A 25,831-nucleotide genomic window follows, 5' to 3' on the forward strand; every position below is an offset into this window, starting at 1 on the left:
CAAGGTCATTTACAAGAACACTAGTACATTTCTCTTAAAACAGCCATTTTGAAGACTGGGATGTAACTCATATTTATACTCTTATCAATTAAATACAAAATAACTAAAATAGAGTTTACTCTAAAAATTATTAGGAAGAAGCAGATCTCCCAAGGAGGCAATTAAAAGCTTCTGGACTATTCAAGGAGATTTACCACATGATCTGGGGCAGAAACTGGGGAAGCAGCACCATAGCAGAGCTCTGGTGTTAAAGAGAAAATGTGTCAAATGTATGAGCGAGTGATTTTTGGAGAGCAGTCTAAAATTAGATGACCAAAAATATAAGCACTATGGTTCAAGTGGAGAGACATAAAGATTTTCCATGAAAATGAGCAAGTATAACACAGACAGATTCTGCAAGCGAAGCAAAACCTGAAACTGAAAATATTGTTTTAGCTGCTAAAAACATTTTTATATGTAAGTGAATTATGGTGTTTCCTAACTGCCTGAAGTGCATACTGAATTGACATTTTTAAAAAATCTGTACAATTTGTATGCTTAAATGAGAAAAATAGAGTAAGAAATTCAAGTGTCAAGGGAAACTAGCAATAAACACAGTAGAAGCCCTGGAAAGCAAACCAAGCAAACTGTGCTGCACAGAGGCGTTTGCTCCACAGGCTAAACCTATGTCCCAGAGCTTCTACTCCAGGTCTTCATGGGCAGCTCCGGGCAAAACCCTCCAACAAGTCCAGGCACTCCCCTGCCTCGGCAGTGCCTACGAGCTGATAAATGATAGTGTCCAAGAGAAAGCTATTCCTCAGACTTGGTTAAAAGTTGACTCCGAGGCCCCAGCAGAAGAGTAGTTTAAAGTCACGCTAGAAATGCTTGGTAGAGAGGGATGAAGTGACGGCTCAGCCGGGACACACAGAAGGACCTGAACTCACATCCTCAGCATCCGGGTCCAAAAGTCAGGCTGTGACTGCCTAAGACTCCAGATCTAGAGGATCAGGCACACTGTTCTGACTTCCATGAGCACATGCACACATGTACAAACACATACACATAAATAATTAAATAAAAGAGAATCATTAAACTACATAAAAGGTAGAGAAGGGATTGAGAAAGATAGCCACCATCGCTAGGGCTACACACACACACACACACACACACACACACACACACACACACACACACAAGCTAACTCTTAGTTGACTGCAGCTACCTCAGCAGACTCTGAGCACGCTGGTCTGTCAATCTCATCTTCCCCTGTCTCCCACAGCCTGCACGGGACCCACATAAAGCACACAGCTTTATTGAAGTTCAAGCTCCTTGAAAGCAGAGTGTCTGACATGACTTTGACTCTGCTTCCAGGTCCCAAAGCAGTGCATAAGACCTGTCATAAGTACTGGTCTAAAGACCTACATTATTATGTGAGTACCACACAAGTACATACTTATTTCATATTTAATACTCAGTTCAATGCCATTTTCTACTACTATTTATTACTGTTTGGCTTATTTACTTCAAATATTATAGCAAAACCAGAAAAATTAAGTATTACAGCTACTGCTTCCTTTTCATCTTAACAGGCAGTCTCTTAAACACAGTCAGTGCTAAATAAAGCTTTAATAACAATGTCGGAATGTACAAGAGTATGTGAAACCCTTCAGGATTCTTTTAAAAGATAGAAATGAGTAAAATAATAGATAATGAATGAATGGACTAAAAAGGTAGCTCTATAATTTGCTTTAAGAAGGCAACTTCAATGCCAACCCTGTCATCAATAGGCATGGTCTTCAACCACAGATTTGCAAAAGATGAGAGTTACTGGCAAAATAACCGTGGATTCTGTGACTTGACTGGAAGTTAATGAGTCTCACTGAAACAAACAACAGAGCCTAACACGAACACAATGATAAAGGGACTCATCAAACAGATAAAAAGTCCCTCTTACAGGACCCCATGCTATAGAAAGAGGCTATAAAGATCAAAAGGAAATGAACTCTCACTTGAAGATGCTTGACCATCTAGCTGAGATCTTGTTTAGGTAGTTTAAGAGACAAAGCCAGCAATAAATGCCAAAACCTTCCATGCTCATTCTTCTCTGGGAATCATGAGACTTATTCATACAAAAAACATGCAAATTGAGTTAATTCATAAAGTGATAATATGTAAACTGATTATAATAAGAGTAATGAACTTTCTATACACAGTGAAGACTAAGTAAGAAATGAAGTGCTCATGCCTGTAGCCATGGCACTTAAGAGGTGAGGGCAGGGAGATTACGAGCCTTGGCTACACCCTGACCCTCATCATATCTCAATTTTTTTACATTGCTTTTCCTTAGATTTATTTATTTGAGTATATGTGCGTGAATAAGCTTTGTCATGCATGTCATACAACTTTCAGAAACCTTCTCTCTCCTTCCACCACGTGCAACTAGGGGCTCAAACTCAGATCAGCAGCCTTGGCCACACACACCTTTATTCACTGAGGTATCTCTAGCCCCATAAAATATGTATAAATATGTATATATGTAATATGTTATATATATTAATTTTTAAAACGAAGAAACAGACTCGATTTTAAAAAGGGAGATTTTACTTAAACATTAAATTATTTGACAACTCAGAGAGTAAAGGGCTGGAACATATTCTAAAGACCATTTCCATCCTTGGAAATCTTTAGGGTATAAACTGACAGATGGCATCCATCTCATGATGTAGCCCAGGATAACTGGACCAGCTCTACAACTCTACCTACTCAGCATTAGGGTGATAGATGTGTTCCATTATATACATATTATGTGTCTCCATGTGTGTGGTGTATGTGTGATGAGTGTATGTGTGTGCACACATGTGTTTGTAAACATATGTATGTTTGTATGTGTGGTATGTGTGTATGGGTTATGTGTGTATACAACTGTGATATGTAGTAATCTGTGTGGTATGTTTATGTGCATCTGTGTTTTGGGGGGGTATGTGTGTGCATGTACGTGTGTGTGTTTGTGTGTGGTGTGTGTGTGTATGTATGTGGGTGTGTGTGTAGAGAGAGCATAGGCACAAGTGAAGCTCAGGCTGCTTTATGACCCATGAAGTCACAGAACACAGTGGAGACACTGTCTACTGAAAGCAGTCAGTGATATGGCCTTGAGTGCCAATCCCTGTGTTTTCAACCTTTCTAGGTAGAACCTCCAAATGACGTGAAAACCACCTACTAAGCTTTGTATTAACTCAGACCACCAAGGCCAACCTCAAGTTGCTACAGTGTATTTCACTACTAGCTGCAGTGTGGTTTTCAAAGGAAACTGTCCTGAAGTGTTGAGCCTTGCTTAGCATAAATCTGGTCATGCAGAAAGCGAGGTACAACAACTTTCTATTGCATACAGAAAATACTATGTGGACTGGTGAAGAGAATACACTACCAAAGGGAAAGTTAACTTTCCTTTTCAAATAAACCAAAGCCAGAAGGATTCACAAAAAATCAGGAGTGCTGGCTCTATCAACTTTGCGTTCTGTAAAATAGAGGAAGAGTAATCATTTATGACTTAAGTATGGAGGGAGTTATTTTTCCCAGTTAAGGTGAGTGCAGGGCGGTGGCTGTTTTGATCTAAGGACCATTATGTGCCTTCTTCTTCCTCTTCTTTTCTTCTTTGGGGCTTCTAAGACAATTTCAACTGAAATAAACATTGAACCAGTGGAAAGCACCATGCAGTTCTAGGGACTTGTCACTTTGATCAAGAAAAATAAAAGCCCTTCCATCAAGTTTTAGTTATTTCTTTTAGCCCAAATTACAATCAACTACACCACCCCTAGCTCTTTAGGCAGAGGTAAAAAATACATACTATTGATTCTCCTTGTTTATAACAACACGCTGTACCTCTGCAAACCACATACTTGTAACACGCCAAGTGTTCAGGATCATTACAAGAAACAAAAAGAGGACAAAATGAGTTGTCCATGTGCATTCCTCCTTCAGCTGAAGTCTGAGGGGGACTCTGCCTCCTGCTTCAGCTCGCATACATGGAGACCAGAAGGCAGTCATGGTTGCTTGGGGGATGCCCTCCCACCACTCTCCCACTTGTAGCGAGTCCATGCTTGGGGTGGTTATGGAACCTTTAGAAAATGCAACCTACTTGCAAGAAGCCAATGATGGCAGGGGAGGGCAGGAAACAAGGTCTTACAGCCCACCACTGCCCTGCTGCCTGCTTTCTTGGTGCTGCTAGAGCCACCAAGATTGTGAGCGAGGAGCCTTATGGTCCCGCTGCCACAGCTCAAGGCACTCCACCATCTTCATTGTGCCATCTCCACCAAGATTTGGCTCCAATTCTGAGCCAACTAAATTCTTCCTCCCTTCTCCCATCTTGGTGGGTCTAGCCCCTGGAGAAGAACCAACAAACAGAGAACACAGTAGGCAGCCAGTGGACAGCAAGTGACTTTAAGTCCACATCCAGCTGGAGACTGCAGCTTGGAAGTCCATGTCACCCTGAATCTCAGTTTGTTGTTGCTGCTGTTAGTAAAGAAAACAGAATCTACTAGGACTAATTGTCTTTAGGATTTAAGATTATAATTTACTGATGTATATGCTTAGGTACATATTTTCCTAGCATCAATAAGTCCCTACTTGCTAACTTAGCATCTGTGGCCATCTCAGAACTCTTATAACACATAATAAGAACTGACTATATTTAAGGTCAGGAGAGATGGCTCAGCAGTGGGACACTGGCTGCTCTTCTAGCAGACCTGGGTTTGATTCCCAGCACCCATATGACAGTTACCAAAGTCTGTAATTCAAGTTCTATGGGATCCATGCCCTCTTCTGGCTTTCATTCACAGCATTTATGAAGTACCCATTGGTATCTGTTACCTCTGTGCTCTGGGAGTTCCAGACAAGCTCTGATTTTATAGCACTTACTATTTTTTTTTCTTTAACTCATTTATTTTGGAGATGGTGATCTCACTGTGTTGCCCAAACTGCTGAACTTTATTTTATTTTCCTTTAAAACCCTGAATCTGGCAACTCCTCAAGAAGACCACACTGCTATTGCCATTTCCTCCTTTCTGCTGACGCTGCCATGCCCCCTCCTTGCTAAAAATAAGATGTACTATCTTTTCTAACGAAACCCACATTTGACTTAATGAACCCAATTCTGCTCCTTCCAATAAATAAGTAAATAGACTTCAGGACCTGATATTCTCACCTATTTCTGCCTTCCAATAACAGGGTCATTTGATTTTACTTAACAATAATCCTACAATTACTTTCATTTCCATTGGGCCAGCATTTCCCCAGGAATTCCACAGTTGTTACTTCCATTAACATTAGAATGATGCTATAACTTATTTTAATTTTTGTTTAAAAAATGGATAGTATATAAAATATGAGTCCAGTTGATGAAAAGTAATTTTAAGATCCAGGCATCCTTGAAATCTTAAGTAAGATCTCCTTCTTGGTACTGCATAAGGCAGTGGGAGCTGACTTCTGCACAGGATCATGGTGGTTGTCTGACATCTTATGAGGTCTGAGGTGGTTCATCTGGCACCAGTCCTACTGATATGGATATGTCAACATTAAATGAAGGGCAAGAAACTCAGGAGCATCCTAAGGGTGTGGAGAAATTCAAGGTCAGATCTAACACAAAGCATCGATAACAGGAGTCCCAAGACAACAAAGGCACAGGATCCTAGAAGGGCCTAGTCTGTCAAATCATACATCTTACTGTGCTAAGAGTGCTCTGTGGTGGAAAGAGCAGCTGAGTAACCAGCAGAGTCACCATCTCCATGCAGTCTAAAAAGGAATAGGGCTGGTAAGCCTGATGGACTGAGATCCATATCTAGAACCTATGATGTCCCCTGACCTCCACATGCTCTCCATAATACTAAAACACACACACACACACACACACACACACACACACACACACACTATACAAACACTAAGATAATAATGAATTCAAAATTTAAGAAAAATTAAGATGATTCATAAGCACACTTTATATTTAAACAAAACCATAAAAACTATAAAGGAAAGACAGAAATATCCTGTCCTCACAATGTTCTGTAAATATTAAGTAATACATATGCATTAGCTATTGCTGTACAAATTTCTGAAGTATTTTTATCTATATTAGACTCAAACATGAGCTTTAAGACGATGAAAACAGCAGCAAGTTTTTACACTAAGGACTCTAATTTAGTAGAAAACGATGAAAGAACAGGCAACAATACTGGCCTTTTCTTTCTAAAACAGATACCTTATTTAATATTGTAAATTGTGTGCAATTTTACATCTTCAGTTTTGTTTGCTCAGAATTTCACACAGAAACAAGAAATAAATATACTTAAGAAAAAATTTGCTGGAAATAAAGGCAGTACCAACACTGAGCAAATATAAACAAATATGGTAAGCACACCTACACAGAATCAGCACAGGCTATTTTTAGCCAAAACCCCAAAACCACCATGGCATTTTTATGGCTTATGACTGAAGAGGACCTTTCAAACCAGTGTCCCCAATTTGAACAGTAAGTCACTTCAGGGTTGATAGAAGATTATAATATAATGTAATACCAATATATCAGCATCATGAAACTTAGAAACTTCATTAAACTGTCCCTTCATGGTAATATATTCATAAATATTTCACTTTTATAAAGATGGGACTCCAGTGAAGTACAGTTACTTATATATATATATTTATTTTCTCATTTGTATTGCCTGTGGATATCATTCCTACATTACCTTTGTATGCTTATATACTGATGGTATTTCAGATTATAAACTTCCTCAAACTAGGGATTATAGTTATCTTACGATTACATATGGACCCAATATGTTCCCCCAAAGCAACAAAAAAGTGAAGATAAACCCCCCAAAATAAGGCACACAAACAGTACTTGAGAGACCAAATTAGCAACTGCTCAAAAGATAAAAGATGTGATCAAGAATCACCAGGGAGGCTGCCAGAGAAAGTGGTGAAGAAACATAATTCACACAAAGCATCAAGATTTCCAAGTACTGGAGAAGGGACTTCTCAACAGCTGAAGGCCGCTGCTCTCCTGATGCCACAAACTGAGGAATTGTGGGTAAATTCCTGGTGGGTTTCTTATAAAAACAGTTTAATATCTGTTTACCAAAATAAGAATGTTTTTAATTCTTACTTCTTCACACATATTTAAATTTGTGGTTACTATTGAAAATACTGTGTCTATAAACTTAAATGGAACAACTTTTTAAGCACAAATTTGGTGCTTAAGTAACATGTACTAAACCATTAAATTTTTTCAATTACATATACAATGTAAGACTCATTTATTGATAAATAGCAAGTACTAGTGAGCTGGCAACAGGCTCACTAGTAGCCTACTCACTAGTAGTAGATGTAGACATCTCTATCTACTTTCCAACATATTACCTGGAGCATTGCTTATGTGTAAGGATGGAATTTCAACCAGCTGGGTCTATGTAACTCCAGAGCTGACCTCTGAACTACCACATGCAGTCAGGGTTCTGTGGAGCACTATAATCACCAACATCCTCACACTGCAGCACATGTGAAGATTTCATTCTTTCTAAAGTTCCAAACCACTGCCTCCTGGAAGCCACAGCTTCTCAATGAGGGCTTGGAATTTGAGGGAGGAGGGAGAACTTAGTCGGTGTACGTCACAGAGGGCTACCTACGCACCTTTATGGAGAGAGGTCAAAAGTCTTCCCTCAAAGGAGAACACATCACAGATGGTCAACTACAGAGCAGTGTTGATCAGAAAATATCTTTACTATTTCTTTCTCTGCCCTCCCTACTACCCTCTCTCTATTCCTCACTGTGCCTGATGACACTAAATTATTAAAACACGGAACATTTCTAGCAAAGCATAGCAAGGATATGTTTTACATCTAATCAAAGTTGTTTATTGTGCATGTGTTCTTATCTTTGAGTGTGCATATGTAACTTTTCACTGAGGATTGAGCTTCCAGACAACACAGGTGATTTTTTTTTTTTTAACCAATCTTTTTGGCTCTACCGCCTCATATACAAGCTCTTTACATAAACTAACAAATCTTTGAAGACAACAATATCAGGCTTTGAAGCTGATGTGAAAAATAGAAAAGATATTGTATGTTGGAGCAACTTACTTATGACAGATCTCAAACTCCTATCAGACCATATGGAGACTTTTCACAGACTGTAATAAAAATAAGGAATCTTCCTTGACAAACAGATAAGTACTTCTATGGTTAAAAACTTGTTTACAGACAATGGTTCATAATACAGATTATATCAAGCACAAAAGCACAATCTGACTAGTAGATTGCTTTTAGGATTTGAATATTTGGGGTGAAGGCCTCACCAACTTGTTCCTAATGATCACTGCCAATTAGCATCTCCTAATAACTGGACTGGATTTTCATAAGGGCTCAATACCAATGGTTAAATTATCTGCTGAAACTGCTTTAGACAGAGACTACATAAATGTGTGCTTAGAGATACAATACATTGATAGCTGTATTCCTGAAGGCCCAGTGGTTGCTGGGAATAAATCTTCCTTTTTATTTCCTGACTATAACTTCAGGTCACCTTTTCCTCTTCCTTCCTTTCTTATACTCTACTGGATTTTTATGCCCTGGAGTCCTTCAGCTAATGCTGTCAAGCGGAGTGGACAACATTAGATGACAGGATTGAATGTACCCTATTCAGAATGATGGATCCTGAAGGAGTCGCCACTACTTCTACTGCTTATAAAGAAGAGCTTCTAAGAAAATAACTTATTTTCTTTACAACACTTTTATATTCACAAAAACAATTCAAGTTTTTTTGCACACGAAGGAGTAAGTACACTGAAGTTGAACAAAACCAGATGAGAAGGGGCAAGCTAGAGCTGTAGGGAAGTGATCTCAGAAGAGATGTATTAGTAGAAACTGAGTAAGAGCATGGAAATATTTGTAAGGAGAGGCTGGAGAGGGAACCCCAGAAGGCCTGACCATGGTCCAGCTCTCTTCTGGGGTAGCAGCCTTCGCCTAATGCTGACACCTGAAGCCATGGCATCCATTTTTACAGGTAGTGTGAGCACACACAAGTCACTGCGAACAGAAGTCACTGCGAACATCATTGTTCTGTTATCTAGGGGAAACACAGTCACTGAATAATAAATGCTTTAAGATAGGTAGATCACTGCTGTTGTCTTACAACGTTTTCCTCTCTTATTTTAAGAGGGGGTGTCTTACTATCTAGGCTTGGGTGATTCTCGTCTGGGGATGCTTAAACAGGCCAATGCCACCAAGACCAACTGAAAGAACTTTTATAAAAATAGAGGAGCAATCATTTGTCTTGTTTACCAATGAAACTGTATTGTATAAAAACAAATTTTGGTCGTTAAAAATAGTGGGAGAATGGCAAACTTCATCTGAGAGCTTCCGGAGGGAGCAGAACCTCTCAGAAAGGAAGGTCTGGGTTGCCATGGCATTTTTAGCCAGGCATTGTGACGTCTTATCAATTCAAGAAATAGTAGTGCAGGGCCTCTGGCTGCTTTTCCAGCTCGGACCCCCTCCCAGAATATTTCTTCACTTGTGTATCACACCCTACAAGATCTACCAACAGGAAGTGAGAAGAACACAGACACCACCGTGCTAACTTTCCTGAAGACTGATTCTGGGAACCTTTGGAGTAAGAGAACTACAATTCCCACCGGTCCTGAAGTTCTGTTCCCTTTTGCAGCTGCGCAGTGGCTAGAAGCAAAATCACACACACATTCTTCGGCACCCTTGGGCCTCGTTACCTTTTGTGGCCACTCTGCACAAGCTAACTTCCCTCATCTTCTTTGGGAGGAATTCTGAGCATGTGGAAGGTTTTGGCATGATCAACACATTTAAAGATACCAGTGGGCAAACAGAAGTCTCGACCGATGAAGGTTCCTGACTCGGGAATCTAGGTGGCGTGCGTACAAGGGCTCAAGGCACTTGGTCACTGAGTGACCAGAGTAATATAAATCACCGGAGAGTAAGCCTGTTCTCTTGACTATTAGTTTGCTAAAGCAGTCTTAGCATGACGAAAGAGCAGTGGGAACGATGAGGGGAAGACATAGGCAGTGAACCCGGGACGGCAGCCACAGAGCATGGAGGGGCGCAAACGCTACTGCTGGGTACCCGGGAAAGAGAGGACACAGATAGAAAAGCAAGCACGCCGCACAGGCCAGGCCCGAGAGTTCAAGAACAAACTGTGTAGATTTTTCCCTAGTGAAAGGCTACCGAGAATTGTGCACGATGGCCAGACAGCACAGAGAAGACAGCAGGTCAAAAGGAGGGAACAGATGCAAATCAAAGACCACCAGGAGCGCATGCTCCGAGGGCGGGAACTGATAGAGCAGAGGCTCAAGGAGAGACTCCTGAGGAGAAGCCACGACCAGCTCCCTTCACTAGAGAAGCTCGAGAGAGTGAAGAAGGAGGTGAAGGACTTTGAAAGGGCTAACCCACATCCGCTTCTGGAGCTGCAAAGTAAGAGTCTAATTAAGCTGGAAAGTCTGATCGAGAAGTCTCAGGAGGGAGAGCAAGTGAGAACGGTTAGAACGCCTCGCCAGAAGAAACTCCTAGCCTTGCCACCCTTTTTCCAAAGTCAGATACGAAACATCAAAGATCAGTAAAATGTCAGTGCTCCTTGTGGAAAAAAAGGTACTGGGAAGTAATAAAGACTGTTAGAAGTACTGTGTCACCTGGAGATTGTACAGTGACGCTGACACCCCATCTTCCTCATGATGCTAGAAGGGATGGAGAGATGCTCAGCGGTTAAGAGCACCGGCTGCTCTTGCCGAGGATCTAGGTTCAGTTCCCAGCACCCATATGGCAGCTCACGACCACCTGTAACTCCAGTTCCATGGGACCTGACACTCTCTTCCAGCCTCCACATGCACAGACATGTATGCAGGCAAAACACTCATACACATAACGTTTTTTTAAAAGGGAATTTAAAATTAACCTTATTCTCCCATATTATGCCTTTCTTTTAAGAAATTTTCTTAAAAACGGAAGCACAAACCATCCTTAGTAGTCTCCTACCCTTTGGAATTATGCATTGTAGGTGCATAGAACAACAAACACAAACCAGTCAAGGAAAAAGAGTACACATGTAAGGGGATTCGGGAAGACAGATAAACTTTAAACTCAAAATACAAATGCACAAAATACTTTAAGAACAAGGCCAAAAGAAAGGTACTTCTCCTCCGTCCTTTTCATAAATTATAGACGGGCATGGAAAATTAGAAACAAATCCTATTAAAAATGTAAATAATGTGATTTTAATATGAATATATTTCAGATTCATTTCAACTAATCAAACATGATAAAGATCTCACTAAACCAAAACTCTCAAAAGGCAAGCCTCACAAGAGTACATGAGCAATCATATTCATTTGACCAGTTTGACAAAGAAAGCTGAGGTGGTGGATGGGTAATAGAAGGGCGGGGCTGTCTGTCCAAAGAGGCAAAGATTTGGTATTGTGCCCCCGGCAGACCACCCAAAACTATGTTTACTGGTAGAAGCTGAGGAAAGGAAAGTGGAATCACCAGCACCAACACAAACAATGCTCTTTCCAGGAGAATTTATTTACAAAATAAACCAAAAATCAGACTTTGAGACCCCTTTCTACAGATAAATATCACAATGATTTTATTTTGATTAGAAAACCATTAAGTAGCAACCCCTTGCTTTTTTGTGTCTCATAGTACAGGGAGCACAAATGGGCACTTTTAACATGTAGGGGATGGGAAATATTTTTCTGAAAAATTATCACAGAAAAAGATTTAAACTTTTTAACAGACCTCCCCTGTGGCAGGAGGCCAAGGATTTCCCACATCATATGGCCCTTTGGCCTCACTACTGCTCTGCATGAGACACTGGTAAAGTTCTAGAAGGGTTCTGTTTGTTTGTTTTTGTTTTTTTTAACCAAAGAACAGGTTTCATTTTAAAGAACTTAACCTCTTACATGAAACAAATGGAAGAGATTTCTTCAATGGGGACTTAAGTTAGAGTTTTAATATATATTGAATTATCTTAAGTAATAATTTATAGTATGAGGTATTCCTCAAAATGGGACAAGACAATAAAAACACAATGGATTAAAAAAAGAGAGAGAAAAAAGCACAGGGACAAATAGCCAAACGAATGGAAGCACATGAATTATGAACCAAAGGCTGTGGAGCCCCCAGCTGGATCAGGCCCTCTGGATAAGTGAGACAATTGAATAGCTTGAACTGTTTTGGGAGGTAATCCAGGCTGTGGGACCAAGACCTGTCCTTAGTTCATGAGCTGGCTGTTTGGAACCTTGGGCTTACACAGGGACACTTTGCTCAGACTGGAAGGAGGGGACAGGACCTGCCTGTACTGAATCCACCATGTTTAAATGAATCCCCAGGGGAGTCCTGGCCCTGGAGGAGATGGGAATGGAGGGGCGGGGCTGGGGGAAAGGTGGAGTTGGGGGCGGGAGGGGGGAGGACAGGGGAAGCCATAGCTGATGTGTAAAATTAAAACACAAATATAATAATAATTTTAAAAAGGATTGAAAAAATACTTGATGTAAGGAAATATTCAGACCCCTTACCCCAGTATGTGCAATCATCCTTCTTATATCAAGTAAGTCTGTGAAAATGAAATCAAACTGCTCTAAGACTGAAATAAATTCAGCTAAGTTTGATGTAAAAAAATAAAATTCTGCACATTTCTTGAAAAAATAGTCAATTCCAGGAACAGCTTGGGGAATGGCATTTTAAATATGGAATGACTGACTGACGAACTGCATTTTCACCAAAGAAATCAAGTGAGTCGAATGCAAAGTTTCTTGACACCAAACACACTAAATACCTTCAAGTCTGACCATTAATTTTCAGGAGTACTTTTATATATTTAATCTCTACAAGCAACCTTTCCTGCTAAAATATGTGAAGGAAAAAAACCATGATCTTTCTCTCATTTGGACAATTGTGTTGATTTGGGGGGGTGTATCTTCAAAAAAGAATAGAAACAGATCTGAAAAATTTAGGCAGTAAGGTAAAATTAAAAAACCAAGTATTAGCCAGGCAGTGGTGGCTAATCTTGGGTTGGAATCTCCAAACTATGACCCCAAATATTTTCTATTTACAAATTAACTGTTCCATCCAGGCAGCAGTGGTGTGCATCTTTAATCCCAGCACTGAGAGGCAGAAGCAGGCGGATCTGTGAGTTCAAGGCCATCCTGATCTACAGAGCAAGATCCAGGACAGGCACCAAAACTATACAGAGAAATACTGTCTTGGAAACAAAAAACAAAAAACAAAAAACAAATTTTTAAAAAATCAAATATTTTAAGAGAAGATAAATTCACTGTTCTGACCATCTGATAAAGGACATGAAAACAGCCAGCCAAATAACTCTTACAACTCAATGAGAAAAACTTCAACTAACTAGAGGCCAAATAGACTCATTAGAAGAGACATCTATGAAGTGACCTTTTTAGTGCCAGCACTTGGGATCTTTAGTCCCAGCAGAGGCAGGCAGATCTCTGTGCATTTGAAAGGGAAGCCTAGTCTACACGTTCTGGGCTGGCCAGGGCTACATAGCGAGCTGTCTCAAAAGAAAAGATAAAGAAGAAAAGATGCACAATTGCAAATACATATCTGAAAACATGGTCAGTGAGTGCAATTAGGGAATTGAGAATGAAAACAAGCTGTTACAATTTACTGTGAAGGCACACAAAATGACAAAAATCTTATCATTTATAGCAACCTGGGTGAAATAAGCCAGGTCGGGAAAAGACAAAGCACCACATGCTATACAGAATATAAACAGGCTGAGTTCACAGAACCGTCAAGCAGAAAGAACAGTAGCTGGTTGAGGTCAGAGGGGAAAACAGAGGGTATTAAGGAGAGGCAGATGCAGGGGCGTAAACCATGGTCAGACAGGATGACTTTTGTGTTTAATGCAGTGTGGGTGCTTAGAGTCAACATACAGTGGTATTCAATCCAGTAGAGCTAGCAGGTTTTGAATGTCCTCCTCGGAAGCAAGCAAATTTTAGATGATGGATAACCAAAGGTACTAATGCACCCCATACCAGGCTGTGATACAGAAAAACAATTATCAATAAACCTTTACAATATGTTTGCTATGCACTTGAAAGAGAAGTAAATGCACTGTTACAACACAGCAGTCAAATTTCTTGGCACTTACCATAAGAAATATAAAACTTAAAAATACCCCACAGACCTACCCACATGCCAATATAATGGAGGCATTTTCTTAACTGAAGTTCCCTCTTCCCAGATGAAAGCAGCTTGTGTCAAGGTGACTATAAAAACTAGCCATCAGCATGAAAACATGCTCAACTATATGACTAAAGCTATGAGACTCTGGAAAGGCAAAGGTATGTAGAAATTACAAAGAATGGCTGCTAAGAATTCAGAGGGGAAGGAAGTAGTCTAAGTGGAGCACAGATACTGCTAAAGTAATCAACTATCTATACTATACTCTCATCATGGAAACATCACTACAGACATCTGTCCAAGCCCACAGCCTGTGACCTGGAGTATGCAGGTAATGTAAACTGTGGTTTTAAATAGTCATGATAAATGCCGCCTCACCAGCCCTGACACTGGAGGAGGGACAAGCAGCAGTGGAGGAGAAAGTGCAGGGGAAGTGTTTTTCTGCAACATAAAACTGTACTAATGACTGAAGTCTATGACAGCAAAACTAATGCAGGCATTTGTAATGAAAAAAGTTACCTATATTCCAATTTTATAACAAAACAGTTTTATCCAAGTATGAATTCTGTGTTAGGACCAGTTTAAAACTCTGCATGTCACTGCCTCCAACAGAAGCAGGAGAATGCTCCCGTAAGGATTCAGGCCCAGTACTCATGATATCACAGAACAATGAAGGTTATGAGAAAATAATTAGACTCGATACCCGCATGTCTTTAACATGCGTTATTGTACTTCTTGCATATTCACTAATGCTCCTGAGAAAAATGACATCAGCAGGACTGGCATGTCCAAGAGAGCAACACAAATGGTTAAAAAGGTTCACTGCCAGGTGCTGCACAAAGCCAGCCCTGGCTCCTGACTCAGTGCTCCTATCCATCAAAGCCTTTCAGTTTCCTGGAGCACATTTGTCTCACATCTCTTGCAGCTACTCACATGGGTGCTTTGTGCTCTGGTTAAGGAGAGGTTCGGGTTCTGAGTCTGGCATTATAGATCTTGCTTCTAATACTGACTTTGTGAGGGGAAAAAAAAAAATCAAGGCTTACACGGAAGATGACACTCCCATCACATTCTGATTGATCCAAACAAAACTCTATGGAAAACCAAAAATATGACTATGTGAATAATGCTTTAAAATAAGAATAGATAGCTGGACCACAGAAACCTGGTTAACATTTAAAAAATAATAATAATAAGATTAAGGAGCTGGAGAGATAGTTAGAAACACTCACTGTTATAGAAGACCTGAGTACAGTTCCCAGAACCCACACTGGGCTGTTTACAAACTCATGTAACTCTAGCCCCAGGATACAATGCCTCTGACCTCTGTAGGCACCTGTGCTCAAACACACACACACACACACACACACACACACACACACACACACTTTGAAAAATAAACTTTTTTTATAATGTGAAGAGTAAGTTTGAATCTTTTCATAAGGGGTACAGTAATATAATTCAAGTTAGCATCCCAAGGATGATTAAGTAAGGCTTTGTTTTTTTTTAAACTTATTAATTGGTTATTTAAATAAAGTGTTCTTAAGAGTTCAGAAGGAAAATGTTTCTGCATTTTCCAAGATTTTTTCAGATGAGAAAAGTATAATTCTGTCAATATTCTTCTGATTTGGTATTTCTAAAATGGTCACATGGCTAGTCCTAGGAATGAAATGTACAAAGAACTGAACAACTTTGGAATTACAGCTGATGTTATCAACCTAGTGAACCACTATATATACACCATCAATCAGAAAACTGTAATATTTAAAACACAAAACTAGAAACCCTGACTGTAGCATGAATCTTAAAAGGTCTTATTAATAAAAAAAAAAAATCAAACCTGAAGCCAGGTATTGGGGTAAATGCTGGAAGATCAGAGAAGCAGAAGAGGCCACAGCCACTTCACCTTGCCAATTCCTCAGCTGATCCTGTTTCCTCAGACCGGAAGCCTCTGAGTCCTCATCCAAACGGATCTCAGCTGAACTGCTGCTAAATGCCTAAAAGCTTAACCAGCTCTAGCTCCTGGTTATCATGCCTTATATACTTTTCTGCTTTCTGCCATCACTTCCTGGGATTAAAAGTGTGAGTCACCATGCCTGGCTGTTTCCAATGTGGCCTTGAACACACAGAGATTCGGATGGATCTCTGCTTTGGAATGCTAGGATTAAAGGTGTGTGTGCCACCATTTTCTAGCCTCTGTATCTAGTGGCTTTTCTGTTCTCTGACCCCAGATAAGTTTATTAGGGTGCACAATATTTTAGGGAACACAGTATCACCACACCTTGACTTCTAGTATGGATGCACCGACATTAGCAATGCTGAATTTTGAAGAAAACAAATCCTCTATAGTTTCACTGAAGGGAAAGTGTCGGCATGGCCAAGCCAACTTTTCAACAGTACTTACCCTAAAGCCAGGACAAAAACAGAAACTATGCTGACAGTTGTGAAGAACCTTTAATGATTCAATTTTTCAAACTGAGCAGGTAAGATTCATTAAGGGACCATCACCACCACTTATTTTCAAAGGGAAACATAGGGTTAAGGATGTACTTCAGTGGCGGGGTGCTTGCCTATCATATGGGAGGCTCTAAGCTGGACCCGTAGCACTGTGGGTAAACAGGGAGAAGGAAGTGTAAAGATGTATGGGTAAGGGAGAGGGGGAAAGATCAGGAAGGGGACAGGGAAGGCAAAGTCAGAGTGCAAGTCACATGCAGTTAGGAGCAGGAGCTGCTCTTGGAAACCACACACACGAAGCCAAAAGAAGAGAACTTTCATACATTCATATCCACTGCTTAATAGAAAATTTGTTTTATATAAATCCACAATAATCAAGAAAGTTTGAAGTCATAAATAATTTTACAAATTCAGTAAAAAATTTGAAATTCATTGAAAAACTGACATTTTAAAAAATGAGTATTTTCATAGTTTAAGATTATGGCATAATAAACATTTTATAATGTAACATTAAATATTAAGACATTGTACCAAATTAATGTCCATATATCTCCAGGATATAGAAGTATGTGCCCAAAAAATACTTAGTGAAGAAATGTGAGTAACATAATGAATGTGTCTTAAAAACTAGTGACTTACAATCTTCAAGAATGTCTGAGACAGAGTAGAGTAGACTCATGGATGACAAGATTTGGGCCCACATATCAAAGATACGTCAATTCTCTAAGCTAACATGCTTTTGAAATGATTTTATCGATTTAAGTCAAATACATCTCAATTTTAATAGACACAGAACACTCTACACATGTTATGTATATATATTATATTTATGTGTTTCATGTTAGGATTCAAACAATCAGATTATGTATCTGGGTCTTGATCTTCCTTTGCCAGGTTATTCATTCATTAGAAATTAGTGACATGAGCCAGGCATAATGGCAAAGGCCTTTAATCCTAGCACTCAAAATTGAGCAGAGATAGGCAGATCTCTGAGTTCAAGGCCAGTCTGGTCTACATTACAAGATTCAGGCCAGTCAGGGCTACATAATGAGACCCTCCCCCCCCTTGTTTCAAAAATAATTAACTAATTAATAAAAAAATAAGACCACACAGAAATCAGTGGCATTATTTTCTTGGTTACTTGGTCTTTCTATGGCTTATGTTGGTGGTTCTCAAATGACATGGCTTCAAAACCCAGAAGGTTCTACCAAGCCCTACACTTTACAGGATAGTTTTATTAAGTTAGTGACAGAAAATCATTTTCAATCATCTTTTCAATATTAACTATATTCTAACACACAACACATGAATTTCTTGTCTCCAAGAGAATGGTGAATGTGGTTGGCAAAAAAAAAAAAAAAAAAAAAAAAAGAATAAACAGGATGGTACTTAAAGGGCTGGCTAGTGACCGAGAAGAAAAAAATCACCACCACGCATTTATAAACTAAGCTAACTGTTTAAAAGAAAAAAAAAAAATACACTTCAGGAAACCTGTCCACGTGCTTAGTGTAGTGGGGCTAAGGTGCAGGGAGAAGTTACCTTTCTGACACTACAGTCCTGGTGTGGAAGGGAGCTACTTTCTACAAGTACATGCGGCACAGCATCTTATTAGACACATGGCATGCACAAACACAGTTCTCCAAAGTAACATAAAACCTAACAGGAACTGGGCACTCGAGTAAACATGCTAAAGTCCAGGCAACAGGAATGCTTTTAAATATATCCGCAATACAAAGAAAACTGAATTGAACCTCCTGTGATTGTGTGTGTGTGTGTGTGTGTAAGCACACATATATGAGTGCTGGTATGGATGTTCATAAATGTACATCCATGTGGAGGCCAGAAATTGGCATTGGTGTCTCCCTCTGTCACTCTCAATCTCATCCTTTAGGGAAGAGTCTCTCACAGAATCTGGAGCTCACCAACAGAAAAGGTTGTCTGGCAGGCAAACTCTGGGGTCTGCCTGCTGCCTGTTCCCATACCCACTCCCCGAAAGGAGGTACTAGAGTTACAGAAGCTCTCTACTATGCTCAGCTTTTTTGTCTGTCTGTTTTTTGAGAGAAGGTCCTGAAACTCACTCTGTAGACCAGGCTAGCCTTAAACTCACAGATCCACCTGCCTCTGCCTCCTGAGTGCTGGGATTAAAGCATGTGCCACCCCTACCCAGGTATGCCCAGCTTTTACATGAGTACTAAGTAGAAACTTAGGTACTCATGCTGGCACAGTAAGTACTTTACCAGCTAAGCCCTCTCTTCAGCCCTACTGCGGTGTTTTTATTCAGTTACTAAATACAGTCAGTCTCACCTTGAGTAGTATCCTTCTACTCTCATGGTACTTAAGAATACTTAGTGGAATATATTGGGTATTCTTGTAGCAAAGTTATCTGTGTCTAGCACCCCAAACTATAAAAGACACAATAAATGATTAAATGAACTATAAATGGTGTGCTGGCTAGTTTTATGTCAACTTGACACAAGCTAGAGTCATCTGAAAGGAGAGAGCCTCAATTAAGAAAATGCCTCCATAAGGTTCGGCTGTAGGGAATTCTCTTTGTGTGAGTGTGTATTTTATTTAAATTTTTTTCATTTTGCATACCAACCACAATCCCCCCTCCCTCCCCTTCTCCCACTCCCCCTCACCACTTCCCCCCCCACACACACCCCTTCCACTCCTCGTAGGGGGTAAGGCTCCCTTGGGGAATCAACCAAGTCTGGCATAGCAAGGTGAGGTAGGACCAAGCCCCTCCCCGCTGCATACAGGCTAAGCAAGGTGTCCCATCATAGGGAATGGTCTCCAAAAAGCTAGATCATGCAACTGGGATAAGTCCTGGTTCCACTGCCAGGGGGTCCACAAACAGATCAAGCCACACAACTGTCACCCACATTCAGAGGGCCTAGTTCAGTCCTATGCAGGTTGAATTCTTAATTAGTGATTGATGGGAAGGGCCCAGTGCATTGTGGGTGGTGTCAGCCCTGGGCAGGTGGTCTTTGGGTTCTATAAGAAAGTAGATTGAGCAAGCCATGGGGAGCAAGCCAGTGAGCAGCCCCCTCCATGGCCTGTGCATCAGCTCCTGCCGCTAGGTTCCTGCCCTGCTGCTTGAGCTCCGGCCCTTCCTTTGATGATGAACAGGGATGTGGAAGAATAAACCAAATAAACCCTTTCCTCCCAAACTTGCTTTGATCATGACTACCAACTCTAACGAAGACAAGTGGCAAGGTACCATTTTTCAAGGGAAGTTTAAAGATCTAATGGTCAGAACATGCAAGTTTTCAGTAATAGTTTCCACAGACATATATGATTTTTGATTATGATTTTTTCAAAAAAAAATTAGAACTTCTAGTCTGTGCTGGGAAGATGGCTCAGTTGGTAAAATGTTTGCCAGGCAAGCATGAAGACCTGAACTTGAATCCTAGAACCTACCAACAGCCATGTGCAGCAATGCATGCTTGTAATCTCAGGACTGGGGAGGCAGAGGCAGGAGGATCCCTAGGACTCACTGGCCAGTCAGGCTAAGCCAAATCTGTGAGCTCCGGGGTCAGTGAGAGATGCTATCTCAAAATAAGATGGAGAGAGACACCCATCATTGGCCGCTGGCTTTCACACATACAGACACATGTGCAAAAACACATATGTGGTTATTATACTTGGGAAAAACAAAAGGAGGAACTTCCCACTTGTGCAGATGGAGGTGAAGGCAGTGTGCCTCAGCAACTTCAGCCTGTACAGTGCTGCTGGGGTAGGAGGGAGGAACTCTCTTGGGTTTGCCCTGCTCTCAGGAATAACCTAGTGCCTTGACATTTATGTTTTGTTTTCACCATGAAATGAAAACACCACTGACCACTGGGAATCAGTGATAAGATCTTGCACAACAGCAGCTATGCTAGGAAGAAAACTTATTTGCAGGACAGTAAAACAAAACTATCAAATTAAAACTGTCATTTTTGATTGTAAATAATGTCATGGATTTCTTTTTAATGTATAAATGTTTTGACTTTATAATTTCATTACATTTAAATGTTATCAGGAGTTCTATATAGAAACATACATACATGTTTTAGCAACACTGAAGAAAAAATCCATTTCACAAAGCATGAGGCTTAACCAACAACTTGGGTTAGTGGTCTGTAGCTGGGGGAAGTCACTTGAATTGTAGGACTACTGTTAATAAATTGTGTGATGCTGGGCAACTTGCCTTGGCTCCTGGCTTCCTCAGTTTTCTTATTTGTATGACAGTGTTAATGACAGTCTTATCCGTGTGAGGGTTGGGGAAAGATAAGAGTATGAACTGATGAAGCTTGGCACCGGGCATATAGCAACAACCATATACACTCTGGCAAACGGCTGCCACGGGGATGCTAGCTGTGCTTTCCGCCAGTCAAAAGCAGACTTTGAGTTCAGCTTTGTAACCTCTCCTGGATGGGACAATGAAAGCCTGACCTTCTATGGGTGGCAAGAGTCCCCCATTTAAAGAGGGAGTAGGGGTGCTTGCATAGCTTCAGGACTCTACCATTCTAAAAATACTGTCCCACAGCTGGTTAAAATTTATTTTCTTAGACCATAGCACCACTGTTTGGTTGTGTCCAATTTCTCAGACCACAAATAGTAAAAGTGTACTCAGTCTCCTGCAAACATAAATAGCAAATGCACGCTTCAGCACTTTTTAAAGGATATGGAAATTGGCAACAAAAACACAGTTCATGTTGAAAATTTACGACAGCCTGCCATATTTCTTCAGAAATACAATCAGGTAAAAATTAGGAAGATCTCTACCAGCTGGGTGGTATTTTTATGTTTTTTCACTTATATTTTCTCTCGCTGAAAGACCTTCATTATGCAGCTTCTGGCACTTGATAAAATAGAGAATGGTACCTTTGCTAAAACCACAGTTTCTCTAGTTATGTTTAGCATTACACAAACATCCCTCACCTTAGATATCCTTTCAAATTGGGGGTTTAATTGGACATGCGCTGAAGACATGATCTTTGTCCAGAATAGGATACTTTCTAGATATCATTAACTGACAGAATTGTGTTTTTAGAACTTCTCAAAAGTGCGTGTGTGAGCATTTCAATGACTAGGTATTTGGTGCTATAAAAGGTATTGTGAAAATATGGAGAAAAGGCATGAATACAAAGCAATTAAGACTGCCCTACTGTGTAGCTACAAATTAAAAGAAGGAAACAAAACTGTAGGAAATACGTAAAAAGCCACAACCTGAATTGCATGTCTATTCACTGTTCTGGGTATGTAAAAAAGAACACACCTTCTGCTTGTGGGCGTTCAAGAAATAAGGAGAACATTCATGGTGTGAAAGGTTGTTAAAATATGTAATATTTAATACTAAACTCAACAAAGAAAAAAGGTTTGATACTAGGACTAAATATTCAAAAATCTACCTCTTACCTCAATGTTAAAATGTCTTCCTTTACATATTTAAACAAAGAATATTAAAGATTTAAAACTGTAGATTTAACACTACGAAAGATCAAATGATTAAATAAATAGAGAAAAATATCACTTGGTAATTTTAGAGAATTTATTTATATATTTTGTTTTTCTTGAAAAACATTTAAATGACTAATTCAAAAGTCAGTGACTTGGGGTATGGTGGCATGTGCCTGGGGCAAAAGGATCCTTTGCACTTAGGTACTATGGTGGGCAACATAATGAGAGCCGTTCTCCAGAGGAGACAAAAATGAGTGACGACGGTCTACACTCCAATCTACTTACTAAATGAATTGGAAGGAGGTAGAGGAACAAGCTATTTTTAGGGCCCCTCATCATATGATTTTCATCAATCAGGCTTCATAGATACACGTTTTCAGTCACTAAGTACCTGAGTTTTCACTGGAGGAGAGTATTCATGCCTCGTCCAGTGAACCCTGATAATGAAAACTCGCACTGTGTAAAGAAACAAAGTGGTCAACGGAACGAGAAGGAACACTGAGAATGCTCTAGAGCACTGGCAGGAGACGGAACGGATTCGGTTTTTAGCTCCCTGAAAGCAAGATAAAGACTGTGAATTGCAGGGTTCAAGGCCCTCATCTCCTTCCTAAGCAGTGCCTCTTTCCCATCTCTTCTAACCACAAGGTTTTGACAGAAAATGCTGAATGTGTAGTCTGGAAAATGAACCTCTAAGTATCAAGTAAAATCTAAAAAAAAAAAAAAGTGGAAGGAACAAATTCTATCACAACTTGAGAAAGGTAAAGGTGTGCTTTTCTCGTCCCGACCAGCACTGACTCAGGATAGAAACTATGAAGCCTTTCTGGGTTACTTTTGTCCTATTTTAGATGCTGTGTAGGTAACATAGTCTTGACAGCAAGGCACGGCTGGCTGCGGTCCTAGGGGTTATCTAGAAGTGTCTCAAAGTTCGCAGCTAAATCTTTTGGTCTGTTCAATGACATAAGAAAGGTTAGCTGTTTGAAACTACGCGTTATTACTTTAGAATGCCATTTAGTCAAATCTTCCAAAAATAAGAGTGGATCTAATCAATATGAAAGCCAGGAACAGAATAATATTTTTCAAAGGGCTTTTCAAAATGGAAATTTATAGTCTAGTGATGCAGTTTTCTGATTTGGAACAAGATCGCTTTTTACAAGATTGAATGTTATTTTGTATTCAGAGAACAGAAGAGAATAAAGAATGAAAGTATAAATGTCTACCTCATTTGCTATAATCATAAGTTCTGAGATGGAAAGAAATACAGAATTCAACACTCGCAGTTAATGGAACATACAAACCTTGCAACTTAAAACAAAAAAGCTTACTCCTGATACTGTACAGTCACTTTGGGTTAAAAGAACATTTTCCCCTTATATTAACCACAAGGAACAGAGAGAAAAAGAAGAAAAAAATCTCAGCCAACATATTACAATGACTTGAATATTTAACTTATGGAAACAAATCGAGCTTCAGAACCTGGAAATGGCCACACAGAAGTGAGCTGTGCCTCATTGATGACAACACACAACAGCCTTCATCTCTGAGTGGAGGTTCACTGATCTCCAGAAAGCTTGTTTGATCACGGGTTGATCAGTCTCTGACAGCTCCAGTCTGAGTGATCTGAAATGATGGCACTGGCGTACCCACACATCCTTCCCAGCCTGCAGTCAGCATCTGTTCCTTGGAGAGTACACACTGACCTCCACCACCGCTGTTGGGATGAGCTCCAGACAACGGGAACTAACCACCTGAGAAGACAAGTCCCCACAGATAGTGACAACCGCTTCATCCTCTCCATCTTTTCTGGTGTTTTATCATGTTTAAATGCTAACAAGCAATTACAGCATCCTACTACTTAAGAGGACATTGAGATGTCTGAAGACAAGCTCTTTTAAATGAGAAATGGAAAAATTTATTTTTTATATTTTATTAAATTGAAGATAATGGCCTACATTTATTTTAAAGTAATTTTTAAATGTTTTGGTTTAGCTGGATTAAATATCTACATATGATTAATAGTTATTTCTAATATTGTAAGTTTAGTTTTTCTTGCACTCTCCTCAAAAAAATTTTCTTCATTTTTAACCATTTTTCATACCTTTTAGAAATTAAATCATATACAAATAATGTAATCTGAGACCTCTTCTGTCTGGTTACCTGAGGAATGAGCAACTGAAGTAAGGACTTCCATGGTCACTTACATTAATTTTATGAAAAAATAATTTTCCACATTAAGATAGTTTCCTGGGATTTTTATAGTGAAAAAAAAAAAATCACTTCTTTGGGAGCAAAAAATATATCAGAAGTACTAGGGACACCAACAGGCTCCTTTTCTTCTATCATGGGCAGGCAGCAAAGCCTCCGAGGGCTGGACCGACACGGGAGTAGTGCAATAGTGAGGCAGTAGCACTCACGGGGCATCACTCTGACAGTACTGCGGACCACCGTTGACCCTGTAGCGCTTTGTTTTGCTGCATTTTCCAGTCTTTAATGCTCAAAGCCCTATCTTCTGTCTGTCAGCAGTACAGAAACATTCACAATTTAGAAATGCTTTCCTTTTTTACAGTGCATGACTTTGAACTCTGACTTTTTAAAAAATCAGCTAAATGCTATGTTTCTTTAAGACCGGAGCCTTATTTATGGGAGTCTGTGGCTTAACTGAAAACAATTTTTCTGTTCCAAGGAAACAGTCAGTTTGAGTCTGAGAGGCTATAAACTAGCGTCCATCCATTGATATAAATGTGTGAACAAAAGGCACCGAGGCCAATGTTATTACCCTCGTCAATGAAATCAGAGACTAAAATGAAAAGCCAAACTAGAGAAAATAAAACATTTATAATTTTTTTAAAATTACAATGTATCATAAATGTAAACACTTGTGTAACATCACTTATTCAAGTCAGCAAATATTTAATAAAGCCAAAATATGCAAATATGGTACCAGACTTATGATGCCATGACCCCTCCATATAATAAACATTCAGAAATTCCTCAGTGGTATTGTACAAGGCTTGTTCATTAAATGCTCACATATATTTTACATATTTTTCTAAAAAGTTAACATTAAATAAAAGTTAAAATTCCAATGTTACTTGAAAGTAAGAATTAATGCGTTGATGAAAAATTAGCCCACAAGCAAAATGTCTAGTAAAGAGCTCTAGCACATACACATCACCTAACATAAAATCATGTACTTTAGTACAAAGCTGGTACAGCTACCTCACATACATACTGAGGGAACATAGTGGGAATGTGCTGTGAGAAAGCATCGAGCAGTCAAACATGCTGGCTGCACTTAACGAGGGCAGAGAGCTCAACCACTGAGCGGCACACAGCAGCGGGCAGCGGCTTCCAGGGCCCGTCTCATCGGGGCCTGCCCACCTTCACACACACCACAGCAACCCAGGCAGCTTTAAAATCGGGAAGATCAAATGTAGAGTTCACTGCTATCATCCTCCAGCCAAATTTGCAACACTTGCTTATTTGAACTGACTACCCAAAAGCCTTCTAGAATATTAATAGAAAGGCAATAAATGCTCATTCTGTACTTTTACCATCTACATTAGAAATAACAAAATGAAATGTTGACCTAGTAGTCTTAAATAATCATGTATAAATGTCCAGACAAGTACAGAGATGTCAATGTCTTATGAAAAAATAAAAATTTCAATCTAACCAAATTTGTTAAAGTCAAAGATAAAACCGTTGTTCTGCTAAGTGACTCATATATAAGAAAATAA

The 25,831-nt window shown here is 39.7% G+C and overlaps 2 protein-coding genes across 4 annotated transcripts in view; one reads left to right on the forward strand and one right to left on the reverse strand.

Annotated features, from left to right (window-relative positions):
* Supt3h (SPT3 homolog, SAGA and STAGA complex component) overlaps nucleotides 1-25,831 on the reverse strand; it is a 378,162-nt gene that overhangs the window by 246,741 nt on the left and 105,590 nt on the right. The gene's annotated exons all lie outside the window — the stretch shown is intronic.
* On the forward strand, nucleotides 10,088-10,612 carry LOC118569451 (putative uncharacterized protein ZNRD1-AS1). Its single transcript, XM_036167204.1, has one exon. It carries the CDS (start codon nucleotides 10,088-10,090, stop codon nucleotides 10,610-10,612), a length of 525 nt encoding a protein of 174 aa, XP_036023097.1.

This window comes from Onychomys torridus, chromosome 18, assembly GCF_903995425.1.
Source record: "Onychomys torridus chromosome 18, mOncTor1.1, whole genome shotgun sequence".
Lineage (NCBI taxonomy): Eukaryota > Metazoa > Chordata > Mammalia > Rodentia > Cricetidae > Onychomys > Onychomys torridus.

Excerpts from the sequence above, each read along its gene's own strand:
- LOC118569451 (XM_036167204.1), top strand. The coding sequence starts at position 10,088 with ATGGAGGGGCGCAAACGCTACTGCTGGGTACCCGGGAAAGAGAGGACA.